General features: G+C 62.7%; 1 protein-coding gene and 1 long non-coding RNA gene across 3 annotated transcripts; one reads left to right on the top strand and one right to left on the bottom strand.

Annotated features, from left to right (window-relative positions):
- The first annotated feature begins 270 nt into the window (after positions 1-270).
- Positions 271-23,782, top strand: SH2B2 (SH2B adaptor protein 2). 2 transcript variants are annotated; one of them, XM_079946215.1, is made up of 9 exons: positions 271-1,005; positions 11,418-12,175; positions 15,351-15,452; positions 17,112-17,203; positions 18,489-18,580; positions 18,691-18,852; positions 19,978-20,186; positions 22,632-22,803; positions 23,304-23,782. In XM_079946215.1, exons 2-9 carry the CDS (start codon positions 11,447-11,449, stop codon positions 23,645-23,647), a joined length of 1,902 nt encoding a protein of 633 aa, XP_079802341.1. In that variant the 5' UTR covers positions 271-1,005; positions 11,418-11,446; the 3' UTR covers positions 23,648-23,782. The 2 variants fall into 2 exon arrangements, with proteins under 2 accessions (XP_079802341.1, XP_079802340.1); XM_079946214.1 differs by having other exon boundaries at positions 18,688-18,852.
- On the bottom strand, positions 20,271-23,449 carry LOC307198901. The gene is made up of 3 exons (XR_013831710.1): positions 23,344-23,449; positions 21,444-21,584; positions 20,271-20,902 (listed from the first exon to the last, which is right to left on the bottom strand). It is a non-coding gene; the product is annotated as an uncharacterized lncRNA (long non-coding RNA).
- Positions 23,783-24,173: the final 391 nt, after the last annotated feature.

Below are 24,173 nucleotides of genomic sequence, written 5' to 3'. Positions count from 1 at the left end.
GCAGAACCAAGCAGGGGTGAGGAAGACAGGGCTGTGTTCCCCTCCCCCCATCAGCCCTGTGTGACCTCTGAAGACCTACCCGGGTGGCGTCAGTGTCCCCATCACTGTGAAGGTGGGGAGGTGGGACCTGTGCTCGGGTCTTCCCTGCCCTGTAGCCCCGGGGCTATTTCCTGCACCGGAGCGCTGGGGGGAGGGGGCGTGGTGCTCGCCCTTGGGATTTATGAGAACCAGACGTTGACTTCTCCCGTTGCGACATCTGGGCTTTCTCGAGACGCCCACTGTCCCCACGCCGGAGGGTCCGGGGCCCCCGCCGGGCGCCCACGCCCCATACACCCCACTACCCTACTACTCAGGCCACCCACCCGGCCTCCACCCGCCACGCTCCCGGGGCCACCACCCCCGGCTCCGGGGGACGCCTCTGCACGGCGGGGATTCCGGAGCCTGGCTTGGAGCCTGCTCCGCGAGACCCGGCAGCCGCGGACTCTCGCCCCAAATGCAGCGGCTGCAAGCCAGCTCCTAACCCCTCTGGGCCCCAAGGCTCGGCAGTCCAGCCGCCGCCACCGCCGCCACCCGGAGGCAGCGAGCAGCAGCGGCGGGCGCCGAACAGGCTCGTGCTGAGGGCGGGGGGCGCGGCGGGGGCGGGACCTGCGAGGGGCGAGGGGGCCGAGCCCGAGGCGGGGGCGGGGCCGGGAAGGCGCGCGCCGCACGGGCAGAGGGTAGGAGGGGGAGCGGGCGGGGCGCGCGCTGCGCGGGGCTGGGCTCGGAGCGCGCCGGGCTCGGCCGCCGAGAGAGCCGAACCGGGGCCGCGCTGGGCCAGTGAGGAGCGCACGAGCCTTCGAGGTTGTGGACGACGGAGGGAGGAGCCGCCGCCAACGCCAGCTCCCTCCCGGAGGGACCCCGAACCCCCCGCTGGCCATGAGCCGCCGGGCCCCGGGAGGCCGGCCGCGGTCCGGGCAGCGCTCCTCCGGCGCCCCGGCCCTCCCGGCCACAGCTGCGCGCCTGTAGGTATGGCCTGCTTGTCCTCAGTTCCCTCGTCCCCCCGTCCATCACCCCGGACTCCATCCGTCCCTGAGGGAGCGCGTGTGTGTGCGCACTGCTGCTCTGGGGAGCGCGGCCGCACGCGCCCCGGTCCGCGCGTGTTGTCTTTGTGTGCGCGGGTGGGAGGGAGCGCGACGGAGGAGACGCGCCCCCCGGCGGGGATCGGCTCTCCGACCCCCATCCCGGGCCGGGCGGGAGTGGCGGGAGGGGCCGAGCCGCCTCCGGAGCAGCTGCGCCCAGGCCCCTTCCCAGGGCCCAGGCCCCTTGGTGGGGCGAGCGCAGCGGGCCCCCTGGAGGAGGGGTCTCTGGCTGGGGGCTGGGGGGGCTGGAGCGCTGGGGTCTCTTCCCTAGGCTGCGGGGGCTGGGGGAGGGCCAACCTGGAAGGAGGGTGCCGGCCACGGGAGGGACCCTACCCAGACCACCGTCGCTGGGCCGGCACGCCCTCCATTTGGCCCAGGCCTTCTTTCTCACGGTCTCCATTCTCGACCCGCCCACCCTGGGAACTCTCCTGCAGCTCTCGGTAGGGGGGAGGATCGCTGAGGGTGCCGGAGAGGCCGGCGCCTTTAAGAAGGGGCGGGTTCATGCCCTCCATTCAGTCCCTTCGGCCTCGGCCATTGATGAACCTGCGGGCAGCGCGGGGCCCGGCCCCGCGCCAAACCACCGGGCCGGGACCGGGCAGAGGCAGGGACCCCAGCAGCCCACGAAGTGAGGTCTTCAGGGGGAGGAGTCTGCAATGACCGGGACCCCTCAGGAGCCGCGCGGGGCTGACTGGACAGCCCCAGGAGTGACCGTGGACAAGGTGCAGGGGAGAGCCTCAGGGCCGGGAGTCAAACCTGGACTGAACCCTACCTCTGCCCTTTGAGCCTCCATTAAATACCCTGTGAAATGGGGATGGTGCTGCCTACCTCCTAGCTGGCCAGCAAGAGCTGCCCCCTCCAGCACAGGTCGCTGAGCATGGGTGAAAGGGCACCCCTAAGAGAACGGAGGAGCCAGGGGATGCCTACCCTAAGACACTTTGGCTGCCTCTGTTGGGGGTGTGAACTGAACCACCCCCCAACCCTGCCCCCCACTTTGAACAAACCTCTTCCATCCTGGCCTCCCTGCCCCATCCAGGAGGCCGTCGGCTGGGAGTGACCTAGAACCCTTCAGCTCTAAGAACTTTGGAAGAGGTCTGGCCGTGGGGGCAGTGGCAAGGTTCAGGGCGTTTATGGGGTTCTCAGAGACAGTTTCCCACAGACTGCCTCCTCTCCCCCTCTAGAGGGCGTCAGTGATGATGGGCAGGAGATCCTGATGCGGGATAATTGAATGGTTCTGAGGAATCGAGTTAATGCATATGCTTTTTTTCTTACCCTTACTGTGAAAACTCTGTCTAAAATTTCTAGACCCCTCCTCCCTACTTTGTGGGTCTCCCAGGGAGAACCCCCCGCACATACCCAAGGGTGAGCTTCCCTAGGAGGTGGGACCCCCACTCAGGTGGAGCCTGGACCCCCAGGGCTGAGCATTTGGTTTCGAGCTGACTCGTGCCAGGCTAAGAAGGGCCTCTGTGGCGTTTCTCATGTAATCTTCACAACAACCCTGGGGGTTTGGTTCTATTATTATCCCCATTTTGCAGAGAAGGAAACAGATTCAAGGAAGTGAAATGACTTGCCCAAAGTCACTCAACCAACAAGCCAGGCTTCCAAACCGCTTCTTTCTGACAAGAATCTGGTTTCTACCTCCTGCACTGCTTGTCTATTCTGGGTTGTAGGGACTTGGGAGTTTAGGTATACTGGGCCTCCTGGCAGCTGTCCCCATGCCATTCGGGTCCAGTCTTAGAGCCTGCCTCGCTTCCTGCTCTTTCACTGTCCACGTGGGGCTGGAGGGGCGGCGGCAGCTTTGGAAACTGGGGAGGTTTCTCTTCCCCACTCACCTGTGTGGGTCTGTTTTTTGGGTTTTTTTGTTTTGTTTTGTTTTGCGGTACGCGGGCCTCTCACTGTTGTGGCCTCTCCCGCTGCGGAGCACAGGCTCCGGACGCGCAGGCTCAGCAGCCATGGCCCACGGGCCCAGCCGCTCCGCGGCATGTGGGATCTTCCCGGACCGGGGCACGAACCCGCGTGCCCTGCATCGGCAGGCGGACGCTCAACCACTGCGCCACCAGGGAAGCCCAGGTGCGTCTGTTTTTATGGCTGTGCTCTGTCCCAGGGGAGAGCAGGGCTGACTCTTCAACATCTAGAGGAGGTCACGGCCCACACCTGTTTGGGCAGAGCAGTGTGTGGGAGTACGGCATCTTTTGGCTCCTCTGGGTGAAGCAGGGTTTGGGCTCCATTCTCCAGATACTTCCGACCCTCTGTGTCTAGGGCCCACCTGGGGGCGGGTATAACACCCAGCTGGGGACTCACGGTTTGGTAGAGAAGACAGGCCACAAGCCATGTGGTGTTGTAGAGGGACGAGGGGCAGGGGGGGCAGAGTGGAGGCCGGGACAGGACAAAGGGGGGCGTTCCCGGGGCCCCCTTGGGCTCAGGGGCCTGCCAGCTACTGGGGCAGAGAAGCAGGTGGGGCAGTGCCGGGCTGCACGTTGAGACTCCGAGCAGTGGACAAGCAGGGGTTGGAGGAAGAGGATGTATTAAAACTTGGATGTGGGGAGTTTGAGGTGGCGGAGCTCAGCCAGGCTGGGAGTTCAGTTGTTTGGGAAAAGGCCTGGGGAAGCTTTATAAGCATCTGCAGTACCGAGTTCTGGGATACTCAGAACCGAGGGGAGGCACTGGAGGCCTCAGTTAGGAGTCGCTGGGGTACTCAGAACCGAGGGGAGGCACTGGAGGCCTCAGTTAGGAGTCGCTGGTATGTGTATCGTGAAAAAAGCCGGAAGGCAGACTGGTGGGCTAAGGGGTTGACGGGTGTCCGGCAGATTTGCGGGGCTGGGCCATGGCCCAGGGAGGTCTGGGAGGGTTATGAATCAGGGCCTAGGTGAGATCCATGACACCGGGAGAGAGGGAGAGACCGCGAGGCTCAGGCCAAGGATGGAGAGGGGTTGGTGCGTCTGCTCTGCAGTGCCAGGATGGCAGGGCCAGTGCAGCTAGAGCCATCCCAGCCTGCTCTCCACCTACAGAGCCTGTCCAGGAGCTGTCCAGCACCAGGTGCTCCTGAAGGAGGATAGGCTTCCCTCCTGAGCCCCCAGGCCCCGGCACAGCTTATCGTCCTGGGGCCCCCGCTCCCTGCTCATCTGATGTCGACTTCCTGCAGGGCCCAGCCCTGGATTCCCCTGCCCTCCAGCCTGTCAGAGAGCCCTCTCCTCTGAGGATGGCCATCTCCTTTCCCCAGGCAGGGCCTGGGTCCCCCTACTGTGCCCTCAAGAGTGAGGGCTCCCCAGTGACAAAGCCCTGCTGGGAGTAGCATGTGCTACAGAAAGGGACAGATGTGAACTTGGCTTCACACTCCCCCCCTCACCAGTCTGTGGCCCTGGACCCGCCAGCATGGCTCTCGGCACATGGTGGGAGTTCAGTACAAATCCAGTGAATGATGGGCTCGTCACCTCCCTCGCCAGAACCTCATTTCCTCATCTGTATGACGGGAGAATCCTCACTTCCTGGCAGGGAAGATGTGAGGGGAGAAGGGCTTTAAACAGGGGCATAGCCCAATTGGATGTGAGTCCTAGAAAGATGACCTTGGCCACACTGTGGAGCCTGGATTTGTCAGGGGTTGGGGGGGATCGTGAGAAACAAGGAGGTTTGGGAGGAGTCCTCCGCCCAGAGGAGTGGGAGGAAAAGAGGGAATGAATACAAGACACTTAGGAAATAGAAGCAGAGGAGCTTTGATTCTTAAACAAATCACTTGTTTAATCCTCATGACAGCCTTTGAGGTCATTGCTCTTTTACCCTCTGTTTTAACAGATGAGGAAACTGAGGCCCCAGGAGGCTGAGTCACACGGCTAGGAAGCAGGGGAGCTGGGATGCAAAGCCAGCCGGTCTGGCTCCAGATCTCAGGCTTTTAACCACTCCACTGTCCCATGTGTCAGATGGTCAGATGTGGAGGAGGGGAGACGCCCCGGCCACGGGGCCCCCGTGATGGAAGCAGCTGTGGGGCCCCCTCGGACCAGGGGTCTGCAGGTCCCAGAGCCAGAGGGGCTTGTCAGGCTCGGGGGCATCAGTGAAAGCTCGGGGGCTCAGCAGAAGGGCTTCCCCTCTCCCACGGTGGCAAAGGCTGGCAGTCGCGTGGAAGGCGTGAGGGCACAGAGCTGCTCCGCCAGCTTTTAGCAGCCGCCTCCCAGCGACGCTCCTCAGCACAGGCCTTGGACCATGAAGCAGGCAGGCCTAAGTGGGCGAGCCGGATGGTCCCACTTTACAGCTGCGGAAACTGATACTCAGAAAAGCCAGGGCCAGCTGAGTCCCGCGCCACCCCTCCCTCCCCCCACCCCGACCCCCACAGACAGGGGCAGAGTCCCAAGGGTTCTTAATCCACACCTGTCCCTGTCGCTAATCAGCTCCTCCCCAGACCCACTCTGCAGCAAAGACCCAGCCAGTTCAAGAGTATTAAGACCAGAAATCACGCCCACTCCTGCCTCCTGCCAGGGTCATGGGTCGAGCACAGATATTCTGGGTGGGGAAGGTCAGGGAATTCCAGCCGCACGTCCTTCTTGCAGGAGGCCTTGGTTCAGGGCCTGCCCTGTGAGGACACTTTCTGGGGGGGGGGGGGGGGGGAGGGAGTAGACTTAAGAACCAACGCCCAGGCGCCAACAGTGAAACAGACTGAGCCCTGGGTACTCTGCCTCCGTCGCGGGCCAGAAGGTTGTCTGTGTGCTGCAGGGGGCGGGGTGCAGAGGGGCGACCGGGGGTTACGGTCCCACGGAGGCCAGGACGGCAGCTGGGAGGAGGCTTGGTGGTAAAGTGCTCAGTCGGCTGGGCTGGGCCGGGCCAGTGGTCCTGAGAAGCCTGGAGGACAGGACATCGGTGAGCGTGGTAGGGGCCAGCTTCCTGGAGGGCAGGGGGCAGCCGAGGGAGGCCTTCTTTCCTCTCCTTGTGTTGGGGGGGCCCCAAGAAGAGGCCTCGGTTTCCCCATCGGGAGTGGTTCGCGGTAGGGCGGGTAGCACTGTCCAGCCCAGCCCGGAACACAGCACAGAGGAGGATGCCACTCAGGCCTTGCCCCCCACCCAGAGGGCAGCCTTTCAGGTTGCCGGGCGGCTGGTGTGCTCTGCAGGGCCTCCTTCCCTCCCTGGGGGCCTCCTTCCCTCCCTGGGGGCAGGAGACTGTGGTAGGGAGGCCAGCTCCAGCTGGGGCTCCCTGGAACACTCCCCCTCCCCCGCAGGTGTGGGCCTGGACCACGCCGGTGCCTCCCCGCCCCTCCAGGCCGCTGCCCACTGTGCGCTGGATCGATTGGTCACCGGCCCATTAGCAGGGTGGCTAGGCCGCCTCATTAATATTTTAAGGAATGACCTGGCCATGGGGTCCGGAACTGCGTGCCACTGGGGGCTGATGGCTGGCTTTCTTTCCTCTTTTCCAATTGTCAGTGCTATTTTTACCACCGGAAGGCCAGCCGCCCCCTCTCCCAGGCGTCTAACCGGGTGGGGGTTGGGGGATTCTCCTGTCTGGTTCTTGGCAGAGGGGTTAGGAGAGTCCATGGCTTGGAAAGGCAACAGGCAGGGACTGGATTATGCTTCCCTCCCCATCCCACCCCCTGCCCTGCCTCCCTGAAGCCCCATCCCATCACCCTCTGGCCCTGGCAAGATGGGAACAAAAAACATTGCTCCAGGAGGAGAAGCCAGACAGCCCAGCTGAGCCTGGAAGAACCCCAGGGTGATGGATTGGGGAGGGTAGTTTGCCCACCCAGGGCCGCTGGGGGGCCACCACCTGATCCCCAGGCCAGGCGGAATGGGGGTGGGGCTCCCTTTGTCTCCACCGGAGTCCTCATAGAAGAAGCCCGTGAAGGTGAGAGGCAACCTCCTGCCTGCCTCTGGTCCCACTCCTGGAGGGACTGTAGGGCCCCAGTCTTCAGTGTCCAAGGGCCATGACAGGGGCCGCTGGAGGCCACTGCTCCAGCCCCCCATGGGAAGCCGAGGCCTCGGGAGACATAGGGCCTAGCCCAAGACAGAGCCCACATCTCCCACCGGCCAGTCCATTGCTGTCCTGCACGGACTCGGCAGGTTTCTTCTGGCTCCCTGGGGCCAGAGGAGGGGGAGCTGGGACCCGGCCCATGGAAGCAAGAGGGCCAAGGACCACAGGGGCCATGGGAGCTCAGAATGGAAGGGCCAGTGTAGGGGGAAGGCTTCCTGGAAGAGGAGAGTGTTTTACATAGCCTAAAGGTGGGGCAGAATTTGACTAGTCAGCGGAGTGAGGAAGAAAGTTCCAGCCGGCTGGAGAGTGACACAGGCAGAGACTCGGGCGGAAATTCCCAAGGAGCCACTGGAGGAGGGAGAGCCAGGGCCTGCTGGAGTCAATCCATAAGCCTTCCCGGACAGGCCAGACAGTAGGAGCCCGGTGAGTTCGTCCACCCTGCTTCTGGTACCTCTGGGTTCCCCTCCCCCTGAAGCTCTGCTTTTCCCACATCTGGGTCTGTGGTCACCTGCAGAATGATTGATGGGGTGTCACACTGACTGGTCCCTGGAGACCTCCTGGCTCCACCCAAAGGTTTGGAGAGCCCTAGTCCTGCCCACAGGTACACATGGATTATAACACAGCAGAGACCACTTCCTGTGCTGTCCTTCCAGGAAGGGGTGGCCCTTCATCCTCATTTTTCTTTTTTTCTTCACCATGCCACGCAGCTTGCGGGATCTTAGTTCCCCGACCAGGGATCGAACCTGTGCTCCCTGCAGTGGAAGCGCGGACTCCTAACCACTGGACGGCCAGGGAATTCCCTCATCCTCATTTTTAAAGTGAGGAAACTGAGGCCCAGAGGCTGGAGTTGAGGTCAACGTCCTTCACCCAGAGAGCAGTGGGGTCAGGCCTGGAGCCCAGGTCAGCAGAGTACCTGCACTCGGTCTCCTCCCCAGTTCTGGCCCACGGCCCTCAGTTTCCTCACTTTAAAAATGAGGGGGGCAGCACACCCGTGCCCTGCTGGGGCTGAGCCGTCTTCCTCTTGGCTTGCGGCCCCCCCTTTACAGAGAGCCATGCCTGGGCCTGGGTCTGTAACTAGGGCTGGGGCTCCCGGGCTGGCCCGGCTGCTTGTGACTTCTAGCCCTGGCTGTACAGCCCCTGCCACTTCTGTGTAGCCCCAGCTGGACCCAGGGGACAGTGAGGGCTGCTGTGCTGGGCATCGGGCCCATAGGCTCCTGGCCAGTCAGCAAGAGGTCAGGGCAGGGGAGGGGGGAGGTCAAGGCAGCCCCAGCCTCTGTGCATCCCAGGCCAGTGCCTGCCTAGGGCATGTGCCCCCTACCCTTGGCAAATTCCTCTCCGAGTTCCACCCCTGCCTCCAGTGCGGCCTAGATGGGACCCTCCCCCTGCCCCTCACCCAGTGAAAGCCTCTGCCCCGGGTCCTGTCCCTCCGCTCTACCCCTTCGTGCCAGGAACATTCTCAGCCAGCAGGAAGGGTGGGGGGACGGGGATTGACGCTTGAGGATGTGGCACTGGGACCGACTTCCTCCCTGTCCCCACCTGCCCCATGGAGGGCAAAATTAGGGCAAGTGGGGCACACTCCGCTGCTGGCTCCAGGGCTAACCCTTCCCAGGCTGCCCTGTCACCTAGCCTGACCCTCCTGGTGGTCTCAGGAGGGAGAGAGATGGCCCCTGTGGGGAGCACTGCCCTGCTGGGTAAATGGATGGGCTTGGAGCCCAGGGACGGGGCTTCACAAACTCAGCTGCAGGGCCTCGTCCTCGCCCCACCCTCAGAAACACCCGCTCTCCACAGGTCAGGCCAAGGCCTTGGTGATGGTGGCAGGTGCATTCCTGCCTCCACCCCCATTCCGGGCATATGACTCAGGCCTGCCTTCTGCCCCCAAGGAGTGCCTGTGCCAGGTGGGAGACAGACATGGAAGCAGATACCTGGGGCACCCTGCAGTGGGCGCCTCGTTAGAGGGGTGCCCAGGCAGGGACTGTGGGAGCTCAGAGGAAACACCTGTCTCCTGGGCTGGGGAGGCAGGGGAGGTCAGGGAAGGCTTCCTGGAGGAAGTGGCCCCTGGATTCATTCTTGAAGGATGAGTAGGAGTCAGCTAGATGAGGAGGAAGCGCAGGGCAGGAGAGAGGCCCAGAATGAGCCATATTCATGGGTGCCTCAGCCCCTGTTCTCCCCCAGCCCCTCCCCCATGTCCTGAAAAGTCTGCCTCCGAGTTACTGCTCATGGCTGCAGTGAAGTCACTCTTCATCCTCTTTGCCAGCATGAAGCCCAGTGCAAGCCCCGCCTCCTCCAGGAAGCCCTGTGAACTCCCTGCTACTCTCCCGCCAGTGCTGGGGTGAGAGCCTCTGAGGAGACCTGCTGGTTTGGAAGGAAAACTGTCCTCAGTGCTAAGTGGCCTGTTTCCTCCCTGGGGCTGTCCTGTGGTTATCGACTGCAGATCGATGGCCGAGGTTGCCCCAAGGTGAGAGGGAACTCCCACGGTACCCTATGGCCCAGAGGCCCCACAGATGATCTCACAGAAGTGGGGCAGCTATTTTCACCTGGTGATTAGTTACAGAGTTTGGATCCCAGAGGAGAGAGGAGATGGTGCCAGGAGCTGTGAGGGAAGGGCCATGCTGGAATTGTGGGGATCCTGCAAAGGCAGGCGAGGGCATGACCCCCTGTATCAGTTCCCCTAACACTGGCTGGCCCCCTCAGACAGGGGCTCCCTAAGGCAGGGCAGGACCGCAGCACCCCACTTCTTCTCCACCAGTAATTTTCACCCTGGCCTGTTGGGGAGGAGATGCATAAACAGAATGGCTGGGCCTGTGCCCCCAGGAGTGATGGGGCATGAGGAGGCAAGGCCCCCAGATGACTAGACACACACCATGCAGTTTGGCGATCCGGAGTGAGGAAGCGTGGGGGCACCTGGGGACAGGAGGAGAAAGGTGGGATTCCCCGGTCAGGGCCTCTTCAGGAAGGTCCGGTTTGGATGGGAGCTCTGGAGGGAACAGGGTGCCAGGAGGGGGGAACATAAGGAGAGCAGGCAGCCAGTCCACGGTGAGGGAAAGGAGTCTGAAGAGGCGGCACCTTCAATGCCAGTATGAAACACTAGTCATACTGGATCCACACTGGGAGGTGACGCCCACAGTCTCAGAGTCAGCGTGAGAATCCCTGGTGTGTCACTAACAAGCTGTGTGTTCTCAGGCCCCATGTGACGGCTTGGGCAGTGACAGCTGTGACGTGCCTGGTGTGCTGAGCACATTCATTTGTTCATTCATTCATTCAGCGTTTACTGAGTGCCTGCCATGTGCCCAGCACTGGGGACACAGCCACATATGAGGCTGTCAAAACCGCTGCCTTGTGGAGTTGGTATTCTCCGGGGAGGGTGTGGTGCTGGGGGGGGGGGCGGTGGCGGTCTGGGGGGGGCGTGGAACGAGACCAAGCAAGTGGATAAACAGACTGTCAGATGGGGATAAGCACTGTGGAGAAAAGTAAGCAGGCAGAGGGCACGGAGACACCAGCGCTGGGTGGAGAATTTCTTATTCTAAATAGAGCGGTGGGCAAGGAGAGCTATCGGACAAGATGGTATTTGAACAGAAACCTGAAAAACGTGAGGGGGTGTGGGGAAAGGACATTCCAGGCAAATACAAAAGAAAATCGCAAGTGCAAAGGCCCTGGGGTGGGACTCAGGTGTGACCAGAGCAGAGTGGGCAAGAAGAGTGGCGGGAGATAAGCTCAGAGAGTCAAATGGAGGCAGATCACGTGAGGCCTTGGGGGCCATGGGTAGGACTTTGGCTTCTACTCTGAGTGGGGTGGGAAACCATTGCAGGATTCTGAGCAGCGGAGGGCCTGATCTGTCTTATGTTTCAGAAATGACTGGGTTCCTGGGTGGAGAACAGGCTATAGGGGGTGAGGTCAGGTTCCGGGGGACCAATGAAGAGGCTGCTAAAATACTGCAGGCAGGAGAAAGGGTTGTGTGGGTCCCAGGCCAGCAGCACGGATGGCGGGGAGCAGCGGAGGGGTGGGGTTCCTGGTATATTTCAAAGGCAGAGCCAAGAGGATTGCGCATGACTTCTTTCTGTCCACCAAACTTTGGGGACCCTCAGAAGAGGGTACTCAGGGAAGCGAGGTCACTTGGAGGCTCATTGGGGACCCCACTTGAAGGCGTCTGTCATCCCAGCCTCCCTCGCCAAGCCCAGGAATGACCTTGGGGTTCCCTGAGACTGCTGCTTGAAGGAGAGTGCCCCTCTTGCAGACACGTGTCCCCCCTGCCTGGTTGTCCTCACACATTGAAGCTTGCACACAGCCCTGGGGGAGTGGGGCTGGTGGGCGCTCTGGACATGGGTCAGGAATTCACTCACTCGCTCCTCTCACCTGCAGCCTCCGGGGGCTGCGATGGGACAGGAGCCATGAATGGTGCCGCCCCCGGCCCCGCCGCCGCCGCCCCGGTCCCGGTTCCGGTCCCGGACTGGCGGCAGTTCTGTGAACTGCACGCGCAGGCGGCCGCCGTGGATTTCGCGCACAAGTTCTGCCGTTTCCTGCGGGACAACCCGGCCTACGACACACCCGACGCCGGGGCCTCCTTCTCCCGCCACTTCGCCGCCAACTTCCTGGACGTGTTCAGCGAGGAGGTGCGCCGCGTGCTGGTGGCCGGGCCGGCGCCCCGGGGAGCGGCCGAGCCCCCAGACGCCATGGAGCCCGAGCCCTCGGGGACCCCGGCGCTCAAAGCCGCGCCCTACGGCCACTCGCGGAGCTCCGAGGACGTGTCGGCGCACGCGGCGGCCAAGGCCCGCGTCCGCAAGGGCTTCTCGTTGCGCAATATGAGCCTGTGCGTGGTGGACGGCGTGCGCGACATGTGGCACCGGCGCTCCTCGCCCGAGCCCGACGCCGCCCCGCGGGCCGCCGAGCCCCCAGCCGAGCCGCGCGACAAGTGGACGCGGCGCCTGCGGCTGTCGCGGACGCTAGCGGCCAAGGTGGAGCTGCTGGACATCCAGCGCGAGGGCGCGCTGCGCTTCATGGTGGCCGACGACGCGGCCGCGGGTCCCGGGGGCGCCGCCCAGTGGCAGAAGTGTCGCCTGCTCCTGCGCAGGGCCGTGGCAGGCGAGCGCTTCCGCCTAGAGTTCTTCGTGCCGCCCAAGGTGAGTGCCCACCGCCACCTGGGGGGACCGTGGAGGGGCTGGCTTCGGGGACCGCACTGCCTGATCTGATGGGCAGGATGGAGTATTCAGGGTCAGGAACCTGGGATGCCAGGGGCCCCCCTCTGCCTCTGGGATGAGTCACCCCTCAGGCCCTCTTTTTCTGCTTGTGAGGTGTCAGAAGGGCCCTCTGGCTACAGAAGGGGTTCTGGGTACTGTTCTTGGAGGTATTGGAGAGCCTGGCTGCCTGGACTCCTCTTCCTCACCTGGGGTCCCTGGGTGGCTGGAGCCTCCCCAGAGAGGAAAGGAGGCAATGACATTGGCACACTCACAGAGGGCCTGCCGGGGGTCTGCATCCTTCTCAGGGGAAATCTGCTTGTCCCCCAGCTTAGCTGCCACGCTCCAGCCCAGCCCCTGCCCAGCTGGCCCCTTTCCGGCCCAGATTTCATAAGCTGCTCCTGGCTGTCACCAGCATGGCCGCTCACCTGAGTGCACCATGCCCTCCCCTCTCTTGGGGGCTCAATGTCAGAGCCCTGAGGGCAGCTTTGGGTCTCCTCCAGCAGAGCAAATCTGCCTTGTTTGGGAAGAGGGAATAACTCTAACAATAGTGCCCGCTTTCTGAGAGCCCTCATCCTCCCAGTTGCCCCGGCAAGGCGGGCAGCATGGTCCCCAGGTCACAGAAGAAGAGAAGAGAACGAAGGAAGGGGGTGTGGGCTGCCCAAAGTCACGCAGCTCGCAGGAGGCAGAGCTGAGCTAATTATACCCATCACCCTGGTGGTCTCGGGAGTGAAAGGAGCGTGGAGCTGGGAGCTCCTTGTGCACTGGGAGGTTTGGAAGGGTGCGGGGTTGTCCGCCCAGGGCCCTCACCCACCTCTGGGCCCGTTCTTTCCCCGCTGTCTTTAGCCACCCTGCGTCTCGCCTCCTTCTCCATCTCCCTGTCTGTCGGGACGCTGGATGCTCCCCCTTGCCTTTCTCCCCTGGAGGTGCAGGATGTGGGCTCCCCAAGGCGGGGTGCCCATGAGCCGCATGAGAGGTGATCTCCCAGGGACACACTGACTCTCTGAAGAGCTTTCTCCCCAAGTCCCAGGATGCCCAGACTCACCAAGAACTTTTTGCCTGCCCAGGCCCCCACCTTTAGGTCCCTGAGAGAGTCATGGGCCACTAAGCCCAACTCCACCGTTTGTCAGACAGGGAGAGCGAGGCCCAGTGAGGGGTGGGAAGTGGGGTGGGGCTTGCCCAGGGTCACCCACAGGGCAGGGCTTCAATGCCTCTGGGCCCTGAGTGGCAACCACAGCTGCTCAGCTGTAAATAGCATGTCTGCTGCCCTCGAGGGAGGGGACACAGCAGCCGGTGCCCCCTGCAGCCCACCATTCACCGCGGGCAGAGGGCAGGCTTCCTGAGGGGTCACTTGCCCAACCTCTGCGAAAGGCAGGTGGGTTCCTATCCCAGATCTGGCCTCAGACCCTCCTTTTTTCGTGCAAATGTTTGTGAATTCAGGAGTGAGCCAGGTGGGAAGCATGCCTGGTGAGGGCTCAGGTCCGGTTTCCCAAATATGTTTGGTTCCAGGGTGTATGAGCCCCACGGGGAGCCCCTGCTGACACTCCCCCTGCCTTTGAGTCCTGTTCACCCATCCGCAGTCCAGATTTCTTCCTCCTCTCGCCCCTGAAGGCCTAGCTGCACCCTTGGAGCAGACCGGGGCTTGGGGTCTGCAGGCTTAGGGGCTGTTTCGGGGACCCCCAGCCTGCTCTTTCATACAGCCCCGTGTGTCAGGCTTCCAGCATCCTGCCCTCTCACTCACCCTGCAGGAAAAGTCTCCTGGACCCCAGGTGCCCTCATAGCCCTAGGCCGGCCAGCCCTGGGGCCCAGGGAGCAATGACGCTGGCCCCCTGCCATTAGGGAACCACCAGACAAGTGATATTTGCTGGACTGGATGGTAAAATAAACCTCAGTGGGGTGAGCACAGGATGCTCTGGGGGCCACAAGGAGGAGAAGCTTCATGAGTGCTCACCAGGTGGCAGGGCCCCAGGACAGGCATTTCTGGAGACTCAAGCTGAGTGAGCCAAGGTCTGGGGTCGTGAAACAGCCTGATGGCTCCGTCCAGGGAAGTGGTAACAGTGAGCTGGAGCCAGGTGAGAGGCAGCTAGGCCAGGACAGACGGGCCTCAAGTGCAAGGCAGAGGAATCACCGCCTGTGGCCAGCGGGAGCCCAGCGGTAGTTCCCAGACCAGCCTTCACCGCAGACCTGTCCGCTCCACCCACTCCAGGACCGCGGCCCCTGCCCCGCCGGCTGGCTTGATGGCTTGCCATGGTCAGCCGAGCCTCGCAGTCACCGCCCCAAGCGCAGCCCTGCTCTGCTGGATGGCAGCCAGTGCTGCCAGGAATTCCCATCCGCCTGCCCATCCAACGTGTGGCCCTTCCCTTTCCTCCTAAGAAAGCCCCTGTCCCAAAGCCCAAGGCCTGCCAGGAATCTCAGTCTCAAGGCAGCCCCGGGGGGCCTTCAGGCCAGGGCCAGGAGCTTTGGGGCAGAGGGCCGTCCCCAGGAGTCCTGCCAGCTCACCTTGGTTAAATCCCACACTGGTCCCTTTGCCTCCACCTAGAGACACGGCCTGCCCGGCTCCAGGAGTCCTGTTCTGAGTTGAGGCTCCAGACCTGTGCTGTGGAAAATCTAGTCTGAAGGGGGAGATGAGCATTTTTTTTTAAATGAACTAGAATAGAATAGAAAATCTCACACTCCATCACACAGTCAGGGTAAATATTGTCTGGTGAAACATGTGTTTCAGAGATATTTTTACCTGTGTGTGTGTACTGGGTCACAACGTCAAATGTATTTCTTACTATGGGTCAAGGTGAAAAATGTGAAAACCACAGATCCGGTAGGTGCGCTGGGCGGAAGGGCAGCTGGGGCAGAGTTCACCCCCTCAGGGCTCAGAGGTGGGAGACTTATGTCAGTCCCAGCTCTGTCCCTGACTTGCTGTGTGACTATATGGGGAGGTCCCTCTGTTTCCCAGGAACTCCCTCAACTTACCCATCTGTGAAATGGGGATTGGGACACCTCTGTGCCAGGGCTGCCTGACATCCTAAGCTGAGGGCTGCTCTGACCTCTGGGAGTGGGGACGGGGGAGAGGGCTTCAGGAGGCCCTGGGGCCGCTGTCTCACTGCCCTTTCCTCTGGCCTCCCAGGCCTCCAGGCCCAAAGTCAGCATCCCTCTCTCGGCCATCATTGAGGTCCGCACCACCATGCCCCTGGAGATGCCGGAGAAGGACAACACGTTCGTGCTCAAGGTGAGCCCCACCCCGGGCCCCACAGATCCCTCATGGGTGGCAGAGCTTGAGGGCAGTGTCGGGGGAGGTGAGGGTAAAGGACCAGCAGCAGGGCAGGGGGAGGGAGCCCTGGTTGGGGGTCCCAGGATCCTACGCAGATGTCAAGCACATGGCTAGGATGTGAATCCTGGCCTGGGCTCCAAAGCCAAATGCCCCAGGTGTCGTCCAAGTCCACCATGTGTGGCCCCGTTCCCATTTCCTCCTGCGCCTGGGTGAAGGTCCTGAGTTTCACTTCCTCCCCTCCCTTCCCCCACTGGAGTCAGCGAGCACCCACCCCACAGACAGGAACTGGTAGCCAGCCTGCAGCAGTTATGCAAATGCTCCTGTCGCCAGCACTGGAGTGTGGGAACCTGCCTGGTCCCACAGAGGGCACAAAGGCCCTGAGGGTGGGCAGGGGGGCACCCCAGTGAGTCTGGGGGCAGCTCCTCTTTTTCCCAGGCTCCACATCGCCGGGGTGGCCTGCTTGGGTTGCTGAGGACACGGCTCCGGGCTGCCAGGGCTGTGGCCCTGTGCCTCCTTGGAGGATTAGAGCGTGTTTGTGAGGCCAAGTCCCCAAGGAGGCCTGGTTCTACCCACCGGAAGCTGCACGGAGGCCCCCCGCACCTCCTCCCCAGGCTCCCGGTTGGGTTTATGTTTTTACTGTCCCTGTTTGTTTAGTCATGAACTCTCTTATTCATTTAGCAAACGTTTGCCAACCCCATACCCTGAGTCACCCCAGGCGGGGGACTGAGGACACGGCCCCTCCCTGCCTGGCACTCTCATCTGCTGGATGAGACAGGTCAGAGCCTCGCCCCCGACAGCTGGGTGGCCTCTGTGTCTCTGATTATGCTCAGGAGCCCTGAGGCCAACGGGCTCACCTGCCGGCCCGCTGTGGGCCTCAGTTTCCCCATCCATTCAGAGAGGGGATGAAGGAAGTTCCGAGGACCGTCCCAGCTCTGAGATGCTGGGAGTCCAACTGCTCTTTACTGAGACACGCGACAAGAAGCTCAGAGCCCAGGCCTTGGCCTTAGAGACCTGGGTTCGGGTCCCAACACCTCCACCGAGCGCTAGTGTGACTTTGAGCGAGTTACCTGAACCTCTGAACGTCAGTCTTCTCATCTGTACGACGGGGAAAGCATCACCCCCCTCACGGGGCTGTTGGGAAGAGTTCATCAGACAATGTATGTGCAGGATCACACTCTGGGCCCGGCTTTCTCCTCCTTGTTTCCCTTCTGGAGGCTTCTTATCCCAGGGGTGTGGCCACAGAGGTGGAGTTCCAGGCGCAAAGGCGTGTGGGCCCTCAACTCGCTGCTGGGCCAGCCGGCCCCTCACAGACTTGAGGGTTGTGATGCCCTTCCACCCCACCTCCCCATCCCTTACCCAGCCAGCATGGGCTCCTCCAGGGCCTGAGGACCTGAGCTCAGCAGGGCTGGACATCATCTCCATGATCCCCAGTGGGGGGCCCAGGAGGAAGGGGCTGCTGAGAGTGTGGGCTCCACCCAGGGCCCCCATTGTCTTTCCTGCTGCCCTCACCAGTGAGCCCCCAGGGGGGAGGGGTGGGATGAGCCATTTGTCCCGAGCTCCGGAGCCTCCTGCCGAGGGTGCTGACTGTGATCTGGACTCTCGCCACCCCCTCCCCAGGTGGAGAACGGAGCAGAGTACATCCTGGAGACCATCGACTCCCTGCAGAAGCACTCGTGGGTAGCTGACATCCAGGGCTGTGTGGACCCTGGGTGAGTGCCCAAGTGCTCCTAGGATGGGAAGACGGGGTGGGGGGCGCCTAGCTCGGCTGTGCCCTTGGTCCAGCCTCCACGGGGAGGGCAGGAGCTGAGCTTGACACATGGGCTTTTCCCATTGCAGTCCAATTCAGGTGGGTGCTGGCCAGAACGCCCACACTCCCATTCCCAGCAGGCCCTGTAGGTTCAGGGTCTGGGGACCTGGAGGGAAGTTAAATCAAGTCTTGTTCTCACTCCAGGGGAGGCTGAAACCACTAGGACAGGGGTAGTGATGGGGTGAGCCCGAAGTGCCAGGGGTGGGGGACCAACCGGGAGGCCCCTAACCCAGTCCTGGGGCTCCGAGAAGCTGTAGTGGTAGAGGTGCCCCCCTTCTCTGCGGCTTAAACAAAGGGCGGGCCTGAGCCTGGCAGAGGGGGCTGGGGGCGGCAGGGAGGAAGAAGAGAGAGAACAGCCCAGCAAAGGCTGTGGAGGTGTGCGAGGACCTGGGACTCGCAGGGAATGTCAGGCCCTCGGGTGACTGGAATTAGAGCCCGTGAGGAGGAGACTTCCGTGAGGGCGCCGGAAGCTGGTAGGTCGGGGCAGTGGGGAGCCATGGCTGGTAATAAGGGCAGCTGTGGTCAGCCGTGTGCGGGAGGAACAGCAGGGAGGCTGGCGGCGCCGCGCGGGAGAGGCCCGAGGCCGGGAGGAGGAGGGGCAGGCAGGCCAGCAGGCTGAGCACTTGGCAGGAGCCCCGGCTACTGGGGTGAGCCAGGCCCCGGGGGAGGGGCTGCTGCCTCCTGATTAAGAGCTTCATTTAAGGAAGCACAATTAAAGTCCTGAGCGCCTCCCAGGGCCCCCCCCACCCCGCCACCCTCATCCCCAAAGTGGCCGTTATCCCTCCCCTGCCGCCCTCCCAGCCATCGGCTCCGCAGCCCCCGTGAAGGTGAAAATCACTTTGTGGCACAGATGGGGAGACAAAGGCCCAGGGCAGGGAAGGGAGCTGGCCCCGGCCCCGCCCCCCACCACGCCCTGCCCCTGTATGAGGGCCTCCGTGGGATCCTAGGAGGAGGGCAGCCTGTCGAGGGTTAGGGGGCAGGGGTCATGTGACCTCCAGGAGAGCTGCACCCACCAGGAGACATCTCCATATGGCCCAGTCACTCACATGGCGGCCACAGAGCAAGCTGAGGGTGTGGCAGAGGGACAGGGCTGATGCTGGCCGCGGGACTGTCTGCCACTCCCGGCTCCATGAGCCTGCGGTCCGAGTCCCATGGCAGGACGTGGTTGCGCTTTCTTGCCTTCGCAGGGACAGCGAGGAAGATGCCGATCTCCCCTGTGCCCGGGGAAGCTGTCTGGCCAGCCGTGTGGCCTCTTGCAGCTGTGAGCTCCTGACGGATGGTAGGTGGGGACAGAGCTGGCTGGAGTAGTGGAGGCAGGGTCGGAGGGGACGGTCGCTCAAAGATGGTCAGACAGACAGACATGCTTCTCACCTGCCATTTCTCCAGCAGCGGACCTGCCCCGGCCCCTAGAGACAACGGCAGCCGTGGTGACAGCCCCACACAGCCGAGCTCGAGATGCCGTCGGGGAGTCCCTGGTCCATGTCCCACTGGAGACCTTCCTGGAGACCCTGGAGTCCCCAGGTGGCAGTGGCAGTGACAGCAATAACACAGGTGCAGTGGGGCTGCACTCTTCCTGCTGCCCCTCCCTGCGCCCCCGCCCGAGGCCACAGGCACCCCCAGGCCTCTCCCAAGCCCTTCCTGAGCCTCAGAAGCAGTGACATTTCATCCCACTGGGTCCTTTGCACAGCTACTCGGTTGTTCCGGCTTTTGCAGGCTAGTCCGGGAATGTGACCCCTCCCACGGGCCCTGGTTTCAGTAGAAAACGCTCACAGAAAGGGGTGCAAAGGGTTGTAACGAGGGCTTGGGGACACAGACACTTGATCTGTTCCCAGGTTTGTTGCCGACTTAGAGAGTGACCCCAGGAAACTAAGTGATCCCACCAAACCAGAGAAAACCGGACGATGACTATGAAATAAGCATGTTCTGATGTTATACATACAAGCAGACACAGCTGGGGTACTGAGGAGTTTTGTTACTGGTTCAGGAGGTGCAAGAACATTTAATGTGTGTTATGTGAGAACAGAAACCATTTGCCAGTTGTTTTTTTTTTTATTAATTTATTTATTTTTGCCTGTGTTGGGTCTTTGTTGCTGCGTGCAGGCTTTCTTTAGTTGCAGCAAGCGGGGGCTACTCTTCGTTGCAGTGGCTTCTCTTGTTGCAGAGCATGGGCTCTAGATGCGTGGGCTTCCGTAGTTGTGGCACGCGGGCTCAGTAGTTGTGGTTCGCGGGCTCTAGAGCGCAGGCTCGGTAGTTGTGGCGCACGGGCTTAGTTGCTCCGCGGCACATGGGATATTCCCGGACCAGGGCTCGAACCTGTGTCTCCTGCATTGGCAGGCGGATTCTTAACCACTGCGCCACCCGGGAAATCCCACCAATTGCTATTAATGGTCTTTCCTTGAGACAAAAGGCACCCATTCCATCATGTGATACATTCTTATCATTAAACTATTTGCTAAACCAGTCTGTAGCTTAAATCTACATTCTCTTATTCTATCATTTTCTCCTCTCCGTGCCTCAGTTTACCTCATATGTTTAGTGGGTGGGTCAGCTCCCTGCCTCGTTCTAAATTACTCAGCAGCATCTTACATGCAAAAACCCAACAAGATGATGCATCCCTTTTCTCGTTTACATGCCCCCTCTCTCCCCCACGCCTCTCACACTGTCATCCCTCTGCAGTGGAGGACGGAGCAGAGCCGGAGCCCGAGGCTGAGCCCGAGCTGGAGCTCTCTGACTACCCCTGGTTCCACGGGACACTGTCACGGGTCAAGGCAGCTCAGCTGGTTCTGGCAGGCGGGCCCCGGAGCCACGGCCTCTTCGTGATCCGCCAGAGTGAGACTCGGCCTGGCGAGTACGTGCTGACCTTCAACTTCCAGGGCAAGGCCAAGGTAAGTCAGGGAAGGCGGGTGGGGGGCACAGCGGGGAAGTATCCAGCCCAGGGGGAGGCGGGCTGAGGTGGCCCTGGTCCTGAGGCTGCACCTGCGCCCAGGAGGAGGCTCCACGGGTGTAGGGGTGGCATGGCTTCCCACAGGCCAGGCCTACCCCGGCCATGCTCCGAATCACTCGCCTCCCTCCTGCACCTCTCTGCTGGTGGCCGAGCCCCCAGGAGGCTGGGCCCTTCTGAGGGTTTGACTTTGACCCTGTGCATTGGGGATCACGTAGCACTAGGGCTTCTGAGGGTCTCCACCGAGAGCCACCTCCGTACAAGGCTGGGGTCCACCAGTGCTCCAAGCACGCAAGAGCCCCTCTTGTCCCCTGCTCAGCACAGCTCACCAGCCCCTCGTGGTCCCCAGCTGCGGGCCAGGCCTGTGCTCAGACCAGGCCCGGGGTTGTGGAAGGGAACCACATACAGTGGGCCCTAGAGAACCAGGCAGAAGAGGAGGAGCTGGGCCCGGCAGGAGGGCCACAGAGCAGGGGGCGCCAGAGGAGGCTCCTGACCCCACCAGCCAGAGTAGGAGAGGACCTTGACCTGAGACGTGTAATGGACAGAGAATCCTTGAGGTGAAGACAAGTGGAAGGGTGGTCCAGACAGGGCAGGGCAAAGGCGCGGCTGTGAGCCCAGAAGGCGGGCTCTCAAGGAAGGGCACTGCGCGCTAATAAAGACCTAAGGCACAAAGGAACAGAAAGTCCAGTGACCGTGGGGGGTTTCAGTGTGACAGAGTGGGCAGGAACCTCGAACTCCCCTCCCCCATCCCGAGTTTCCGCTAAGGAAACAGACCCAGCCCTGGCTCCGCCCAGGACACAGTTGCCGTCAGTCCTTGCTGGAGGAGGGGGCACCCTAGGACTCCTGCTCCAGGCCTGCACTGGTAGCCAGTGTCCCAGCCCCCGGCTGGCCCCCTGGGCAGCGCTTCCCTAGGGACTCCTCCTTGGAAAGCGGCTGCTCTCACCAGCTCCTCTGACAACCAGGCGCGCTTTACGCTGTCCCCGGCAGCCTGACCCGGAGTTTACTTCTCAGCCAGCACGGCCCCAGGGCAGCCTCCTCGGAGGGCCCGGGTCTGATGCCTGCCCAAGCCAGAGGCTCGGATGGTGCCCAGCCCACCGTGGGGCATGGGGCAGGCGGGTGGGGTCAGGATGTTTGGAGGGGAGACAGAGCCGGAGGCTCCACTCTTTCCAGGGCAAAACCCAGCCCTGAGCTTTATACTCACCACAGCTGGTGCCTCTCAGAGCACGGTGTCTGTCCAGAGTCCCGTGCAGAGCTGGAGAAGTTAGTGGTGGGATAGAGCCGCTTCCTACTCATACACCTCCGGGGAAGGAAGACCTCTGCCTTCCCAGGCCTCACTTTTCACCTTCAGATAAGAAATGTCTGGAATGTTTTTCCAAAGACTGAGAGGCACACGCTCCCTGGGGCCCAGCTCTGCCCTGGGTCTCTGTCCCCAAAGGCCCCACCCCGACTTGAGGCTGTGGTGTGACCCCACTATGCTGGTTTGGGCTGAGCCCCTGCCCTGGGCTGCCATGAGTGCTCCCCGGGTTTGCCCACACTGTTCTGGCAACTTCTGGCCCTGCCGAGTGGCAGAACTCACTCGTGGGAACACTCCCCTCCTCCCCAGGGTTTCTCTCTCCTGTACTAGGAGGCCAGCTCCCCCATCGCATGCACCCTCCTATCATCACCCCTGTTGCCACACACACCCCAGAGACGGCCACGCTTCCCCTTGTGAGATACACATGGAGCAAAAAAGGGCTGAAGCCAGAGACCTGTGGCTCACCACTAGAGACCGCAGGCCTGTGGCTCCTCTCTCCCTGAGGCGCCTGGCCCACGTGGGCACTGTTCCTCCGTGCTGCACGCTCTCCTGCTGCAGCACAGTTGAGCAGCGTCTGCAGCCATTCGTCCCCAGCCACCCTGGGGGTTGTCTGCAGCCTGCTGGGCTTTGCCTGTACGGGGACAGTGGGCAGACCCCTAGCTGCTGGGGTGGGAGGGTCACCCAAACACGAGTTCTCTTCCTAGCTCTGTGCTCTGCGGCTGCGGGCGAGTCTCCCCCTCCCTGGGCCTGGGTTTCCCCATCTCTAATATGGAGGCTGTAATCTCTACCTTCTAGGGCTTTTGGAGACTAGGGATGGAGGGGGTGTGCGAGGGGCCTGATGTGGGTGCTCCCAGCATAGGGACAGATGCATGCTCCCTCCAGTCCCAGCCTGGCTCTGTGGCCCTCATTCCCCATCCCCGCCATAGGCATGACCCCCCCTAAGATGGGCTCGTGTCAGGCGCCCCCACTCTGACACCACCCCTGTGGCCTCTGTGAGACCTGGTCCTCCCCGTGACCTTCCAAGGCACTTGCCAAGCGTGGGGCCAGTCCGAGACCCCCGCACCCCACACTGACCACACCCATCTGTGCCCACAGCACCTGCGCCTGTCCTTGAACGGCCACGGGCAGTGCCACGTGCAGCACCTGTGGTTCCAGTCTGTGCTCGACATGCTCCGCCACTTCCACACCCACCCCATCCCGCTGGAGTCCGGGGGCTCTGCAGACATCACCCTTCGCAGCTATGTGCGGGCCCAGGACCCCCCACCTGGTAAGACGCCCCTACCTGGCCCGTGCAAACAGACAGGTGGGCAGTGGGGGAGGGCGTCACCCTCAGGCTGCCACCCTGCTAGACCCGCGGGATGAGCACCCGGTCTTGGGCGAGTTGTAAGCAACCCGGGCATCAGGACTGGCGGGAGAGTGGCAGCCCTGAGGGAGCCGTGTCCTGAGTAATTCCCGGCAGGTGGAAGGGGGTGGAGTCCCTTAGATCCCTGCACAGGTGGGGCTCAGCGCTGAGCTGTTGAAGGAAGGAAGCCTTGGAGGGGTGAGTGAGGGTGCCTGGCACGCGGGTGTCGCCTATACCCATGACTTTAGTTATCGGGGAGGTGGGCTGGAACCCGGCGCGCTGAATTCGGGTTCCCGGCTCCCTGTGTGATGCCAGGCCATCCCGTTCCTCCGGGGCTCTGGCCCCTGTCTGCACGCCGGGACTGGGGGTCGGGGAGTGGCCAGGGCCCAGGCTTGGCGCTGACGGCCCGCGGTCTCCCGTTGCAGACCCGGGGCCCTCGCCCAGCGCCGCGCCCGCGCCCCCCACCTGCTGGAGCGAGCCGGCCGGCCAGCACTACTTCTCCAGCCTCGCCGCGGCCGCCTGCCCGCCCGCCTCGCCCTCGGAGGCCGGCGGCGCCTCGTCCTCATCCGCCTCGTCGTCCTCGGCAGCGTCTGTGCCCGGCGCCTCGCGCCCGGTCGAGGGCCCGCTGAGCGCGCGCAGCCGCAGCAACAGCGCCGAGCGCCTGCTGGAGGCGGCGGGCGGGGGCGCCGACGAGCCCCCAGAGACCGGGCCGGGAGAGGGCGCCCGGGGCCGCACGCGCGCCGTCGAGAACCAGTACTCCTTCTACTAGGCCGGCGCGGGCGGCGCCAAGGCCCTGGGGCCACCCGGACCCGCCCGGCCGCGGGGCGATGGCCCACGTGGCCGTCCGTCCCACGGACCCTGCCGGCCCCCGCCCGGCGCTGGGTGGGAAAAGCGAAGCTCTTCAGTGAAGACATAATGTTATTAAAGAGCCTGTTTTAGGGACTGCACCTGGCTCTCCGTCGTCCTTTCTCCTGCCTTGGCCTCAGGCACGGCTCCTCCTGGGCCTGCCAGGGAGGAGGGAGAGCCACACACGGGCCCCGTGTAGAGCCCACCGTGGCCTGGCGCCTGCCCGGCCCCCACCCAGGTCTGTCTTAGGGGACCCGGCACCCCGTTGGGCGAGTGAAACCGGGAGACAACCGGCAGTCCTGAAGGAGGTGCAGAGCTAAAGCGCTGGGCCCAAGAGGCCCACAGGGATTGGGGGGGGGCTTTGGCGGAGCTGTGAGAGAGGAAGGGGGGAGGGAGAACTGAGCAGAGGCTTTGGGGGCAAGAATGAGGGGTGGGGGAGGGTAGAGGAA

Source organism: Stenella coeruleoalba (assembly GCF_951394435.1).
Source record: "Stenella coeruleoalba genome assembly, chromosome: 15".
In the NCBI taxonomy this organism is placed as follows: Eukaryota; Metazoa; Chordata; class Mammalia; order Artiodactyla; family Delphinidae; genus Stenella; species Stenella coeruleoalba.
Note: the sequence above shows the minus strand (reverse complement) of the source record. Positions and strands in the feature narration are given on the sequence as shown.